At 49.0% G+C, this 6000-nt stretch overlaps 1 protein-coding gene across 1 annotated transcript in view; it reads left to right on the top strand.

Moving 5' to 3' along the window:
- The first annotated feature begins 276 nt into the window (after positions 1–276).
- The window catches only part of LANCL3 (LanC like family member 3), a 30760-nt gene continuing 25036 nt past the window's right edge, over positions 277–6000 (top strand). Inside the window, exon 1 of the mRNA XM_057380349.1 lies at positions 277–831. Within this exon, the coding sequence (XP_057236332.1) occupies positions 286–831 (546 nt within the window). The 5' untranslated portion in view covers positions 277–285. The remainder of the gene's footprint in view (positions 832–6000) is intronic.

The raw sequence follows: 6000 nt of genomic DNA, 5'->3' as shown, positions 1-6000 counted from the left end.
GGCATCACCCATCGCGGCCGGCATCACCCATCGCGGGAGGCATCACCCATCGCGGGAGGCATCACCCATCGCGGGAGGCATCACCCATCGCCGCCGCCCCGGCATCGCCCCCACCCCGGCACCGCCGCCTCGCCCGCCCCGTCCGGCAGCCGCTGGCGGCGGGAGCGCCCCTTTCCCGCCTCTCGCTGCCTCCCCCGCCCGCCTTCCCAGCGCTCCCTCCGCCCCCTCGGCCGGCAGCTCCCGCCCGCCGCTCCCCGCTGCGCAGAGCGGCCGCGCCGGCGGGGGATGGACAGCCAGCGCTGCTTCGCCAACCGCTTCGATGACTACCCGGGCAGCCCCGCGGCGGCGCCGGACAGGGACGCGGCGGTGCCGCTGGTGACGGCCACCATCGAGCGCATCCTGCGGGAGCTGCCGCCCCTGGGCGGCCCCCGCGGGTGCCCGGGCGGGCTGTACGGCGGCGTGGCCGGCGTGGCCTACATGCTGTACCACGTCGCGCAGTGCCCGCTGTTCGCGCCGTCGCGGGACTCGTACCTGCGGGCCGCCCGCCGCGTCGTGGACGCCTGTCTCCGCTACCAGGAGAGCTGCGGCGAGGCCGACGCCGACACCCGCGCCGCCTTCCTGCTGGGCGGYGCCGGGGTGTACGCGGTGGCCGCGCTGGTCTACCGCGCCCTGGGGCTGCCCGAATTCGCCCGGCCGCTGGGCAAGTTCAGGGAGCTGAGCGAGGTTTGCGCGCCGCTCTCCTTCCTCGAGTGCGGCTCCGACGAGCTGTTCGTGGGCCGCGCCGGCTACCTGTGCGCCGCGCTGGTGCTGAAGCAGCGGCTGGGCATGGAGGTAAGGGCGGGCCGGGGGCGGTGGAGCATCTCTGGGGTCACCGATCCCGCTGTCGGTGGGTGCCCGGGGAGCTGGGGCGGTCACCCGGGCCGAGCGCGGTGGGGCATCTCTGGGGTCACCGATCCCCCGTCGGTGGGTGTCCAGGGAGCTGGGGCGCTCACCCGGGCCGGGGGCAGTGGGGTATCTCTGGGGTCACCGATTCCCCGTCGGTGGGTGCCCAGGGAGCTGGGGCGGTCACCCGGGCCGGCTTTCCGTGCTCAGCCGGGCCGGGACAGTGCCCTCGGTGCTGGGGGAGCGCAGCCGTGCCGCGGCTGTTTGCAGCTTGCACTTTGGGGGGCCAGCTTCAGGACGAGCCCCCGGGAGCCGAGGGCTTTCCCTGGCAGCTSTTCCTCCCCGAAACGAGAAGATGCGGCTTTGGCCGGAGGGAGCGGGATGGGGTCCCGTCTGCGGAGCGGAGCGCTGCATCCCGGGGCACGCCGAGAGCAGCAGCTGTTGGTTGCCCGGTGATGATTTACTTGGCAGAAGCCACCCCGGGCTTTTCAAGAGTATTTCCGTAAAATGAAGTGGGTAAGAAAAACAGCGTTGGGTGAAACAGAGTGAGGAACGCTGTGGTACGAAGCGGTGCTGTGCTGTAATCTCTAAGCAAGGAACCCGCTTTTCAGGGGCATTTGGTCGTGCTGACCCCAGCCTGTAGACTTTCGGAAGACGTCTGGTCATGTATTTTGGTGCTTTTCATGAATGAGAGCAGGAGATTTTTTGCTGCAAGTGTGAGATGTGTTTGTGGTTCAGAGTAGTATTGGTTTCAGTAGCCAGGACTTTACCCTAGGATATTGTCAGTACAATTCAGCCAACAATTTAGAGCTTCAACTGATTACGGTATAATAATTATTGCAACTGATTCTGTTTGCTGTGGTGATTGTTACTAAGTGGTCAGTGTGGTATCTGAGCAGGCAGTTGGTAGATTTTTTTCCCCTGTCCTCCTGTCAGGTCCAATCTGTGTTTCCTCTGTTAATCACTGATTTGCAAGTTCATACGCTTCTGGCTTTCTTCCCTCCCAGGAGAGGAAGCAACATTTATTTATAAGTAAATAAATGATGTAAAAACAAGTGGCTCTGCCCCATCCAATACCAGTCACTGCAATTGGAGTCTGAGGAAATTCACTTAATGGAGATCTCAGGAGGCTCCAGGGTATCYGGAGAAGCCAAGAAGAATGTTAAGTCAGTTATACTTTGATTGCCTTGAACTGGAATTCTTACCACACTATGCATTTAAAGTAGCATACCGAGCGTGCTGTTTCTTTGTATAGGATTGTATGGCAATCATTTGTTACCATAACCAAACCTTTCATTCTGATGGCATTTTCCATGRCAGCAAAGTTTTGTAAGACACATCTCAGTCCTGTGTTGCAGCAGTGCCTGCCTGAAGGGTGGTTTCTCATGGAGAATAARCCCTGTTGGTTCAGTTTGCACTGGRGGAGTGTGTSCAGTACCCATGTCAGTGCTTATGMTGGGGTYGTGACATACYARYAGAAGGAGGTGSCCCCCTGKGCTCTGCTGCTTTATTTAATGCCTTTTTCCATTTGCCTTACATCCCTGCAATTGCTGAGCAGTTGGGAGAGAGGGTGCAATCACCTCTCACAGGCACTGTGAGGAAGGGGAGAGCTCTCTTCTGCTTGCTTCTGTGTGAAAAAACATACTAAAGGCAACTGTAAAGAGTTAAACATCCCCACAGATAAGCACAGGTATGCACTTACTGTGGAATATGCTTAGCAGGTGGGTTAATTAATATGTTGCCAATACAACATGTCCTGTGATCCCTTTCTGATGTTTWCATTGATGAGCTAATGTCCTTCTATAGTATTTTTTTTTTGTCAAACACATTGTAATTTTAAATGCATAGTGCRAGAAATAAAACACACTGTTAATTATTAGTAAAACCAAATTCCATTTTTTTAATTTTAGCAAAGATTTTTAAAACTTCCAATTAAAACATTTTGCTCCTTTGTGAGGAAATTTATGATTTCTAGTCTATATGTACTCAAGCTTGAGGAAAATTTGTGACCTTTGATAAATATTCCCAGCCTGSTGCAGAATTATTTTAATTAGTACATTGCCAGCCCAAACCTTGCATCTTTTTACAAATGARGAAAGGGATGCCCAGAGAGAGTGCATGTCATTTATTACCCAAGGTCAAACTGTAAGCCAGGTACATCCCAGAATAGAAGCAATATCTTGTGATTCGAACCACTGGAAAATGCTACCTCCTGTAATTTGATTGTGCACAGCCTCACATGGCTCATTGCAGCATGTTTTCTTGTTTCCCCCCCCTTTTTTTTTTTTTTTTTTTTTTTTTTTTTTTTTTTTTTTTTTTTTTTTTTTTTTTTTTGAGGACACTGTGCAAACATTTCCAGCACAAAGTGAAATCCATTCCTTACATTGAAACACAGCCGCTGCTGCCCGCATGGATTTTTCCTCTGAAGGAGTCAAATGGTGACCTATATACGAGAAATYGTTTGTCCTTGAAAAAAGCCTTTGGAGGGAATTTTATAATTTATGTCTTGGGTTTGTTTTATTATTTCATGCAAGCAGGGACAGAAGGAGACAGCTTTATTTTAGCAAACGTGAATTTAACTCAGCTACTGTGCCCCARTATATCAGTTTCTTGCTAAAGAGTGCTGGTGTCTTTAAGCTCTACATGTTCTTCATGAAGTTAATGGACTGTCCTGAAGGATCCAATCTGTTGGATAATACTGACCTCATGTGAAGAAGGCATTTGCATTCAGCTGGTTTTCAAATTTTTAGGCTAATACAGCATTTTTCCCTGATGAATTAATTGGGATTTTTTGCATGAGTAAGGATTACTTCAACAGTCAAGGCTTAACAGGATTTGACTTTCATGATGCAGCGTGCATTAGGAAGGATGTTTATTTTCATCCCTTCTTYAATTTCCATTATATTGCAGTCAGTGCTTCTCAGACAGAGATAGGTAAAATATTGTTTTGGCAGAAACGGTGTGTCATTTGCATAAGGTGCATGTACATTAGCTGTCCTTAACTGCTGTGTTTTCACCGGTCAGGTAAAAAATATTGTTTTATTCTCTCCTAAGTGCATCTTTTTCTAATGCTCATAGTGTTGGTTCATTACGTGTCCTTGGGGAAATCTGTCAGTCCTGCTTTTAATTATCTCCACTCAATCTGTGCTTGGGCAAACAGCCGTAAGTCACYGTTAAAATGGTGGTCCCATCCCTCCCTTCGGATGATATTTCATCCTCTCCTCCGTTTTTCCCCGTGATGCTTCAGTCCCATTTCATGGTTGATGGAGCATGGTGTGCCTCGGTCGTTGCACTCCCTTCTGGCAATGTAACTGTCAGATGACGGAGGAAAAGGTACACAAGTTCAAGTGGCTCCTTGTATTACCATCTGCTGAAGATGTCGCCGCCTCTTCGCGCAGCTTGGGTTATCTTTTAATAACTCACTGTGTGGATGGGCTCCACTGACTGCCACTGGCTCAGGGCTGCAGCAGCACAGGCAGCAGTGGTGCCCTGTAGGACAGGGCAGCATTTTGTATGACAGCCTGGTGCTGGGATTTCATTTGGGACCGTGGTTTGAGAGGACATTGGGGACCCCAGCACAGACCCGTGCTGCAATTGCAGGGTGATAAGCTGAACTGTGGCAGCAACATGGCCAAACCGGTTCCCTTAGGGACTGAGGCACTGGGGTGAGTCTTGAGAGCCTCTAGAATTTTATTCTCTCTCATGCCGTGATGGTTAAGCTTTCTGTCTCTGTGGCAGAGGGGCATCTCTGTTTTTTTATCCAGCCAATTCTCTGTCATGGTTTGGTGTGTGTTTCCAGGTGTGTTGTCCTGTCAGAGTGTGCACAATTCTGATATTCTGTCAGGACCTGCCCAGAAAGGCAATGGTCTTTCTAGCAGGACCTCGTTGAGTGTAGGGCCCTACTAAAAACCATCCTTACCCTGGCTGCTGTCCATCACCAGAGCTTCTTTTGTCTTGGACTTCACAAGATTGCAATACAAACCGAACAAACTTCACCCGGTGTGCAGAAAGCAGGAATAGCATGATCTGCTCTTGGCATGTCTGAGATCTGGGTGCCTGAGCAAGGGAAGTGTCAGGCATTATTTTAAAAGTCAGTGGAAGGGATGGATGTGCAGTGTGTAGAACCTGRCAGGTACAGTCAGTGTGTATTTCCTAATATTCTGGGAGAGAAGATACAAATGAACAAAAATTATTTTCTTTCATTTCCTCAGACAATTCTAGATGATGTTATTTGTTCCTTAGAGTCTTCCCTCCAGCTACTCAGCTAGTTTCTAGAGACTATTGTAGGCTAATTTGCTCCATTTTTTTKCTGTTTTTTTCAATCTCTTAGAAAAAAATGGAAAGTATGAGAGGAAGGATCTTCCTGCCTAGARCATGTTCATTTGCAACTCCTTAAASTGGAATGTTGRTGTATTAATGCRGAACATAATCTTTCTGAAAGACWCTCAATGGACAGATCTTAGCTAGGGAAATCCACAAAATACCCCAAAAATTGATGCACCTCTGTGTGCTGTAGTGCAGATTCCCCATCTCACCTGCACCTGAAAGGGGAGGGTTGGCYCTTGAGGTGAAATTTCATTCCTCCACTGTGGCCATTAAAGCSCTTTCTCTCTGTGGAAGAATTTGCCACTTTCTCTGAAACGCTGTGGTGTTTTAAATGTCAGATATCGTGGTGCTAGCTGGGACTGTGCTGATTTCATTATTTCGTTTCACACAGGCCACTATACAGCCAGGATGTCTTTTTCTGCCAGAGGATCAAAATGAGTTAACAGTAAAGATAAAATCTTTTGATCCTAGTCTGCCTCTTTTAAATGTACAGTCTCCTAGCCATGGTTTTCAAAATCRTACACAGGGGATAAATTTTGCATTAATTTGCTTAAATGGATCAATTTAAACCGTGAGTTAAAACTGGGTTTTTCTGAAACAAACAGTGTAACAAAGGGAATTATTTGCATCTGGATTTTTATTTTTTTTYTTGAAAGAAATCTGAAATTATTTGGGTCTACATTTCAGAATTTCCCTGTTTCTCTTCAGCAAGGCAATGTGAATCTTTTTTATTTTAACAGCCTTCAGATTGGGAGATGAGGACATCTTGATAATGGCTGCCTGGATTCAGTT

The sequence above is a fragment of the Malurus melanocephalus genome, unplaced genomic scaffold (assembly GCF_030028575.1).
Source record: "Malurus melanocephalus ecotype Western Australia unplaced genomic scaffold, MMel_1.1 scaffold_448, whole genome shotgun sequence".
In the NCBI taxonomy this organism is placed as follows: domain Eukaryota; kingdom Metazoa; phylum Chordata; class Aves; order Passeriformes; family Maluridae; genus Malurus; species Malurus melanocephalus.
This window is presented reverse-complemented; position numbering and strand designations above follow the sequence as displayed.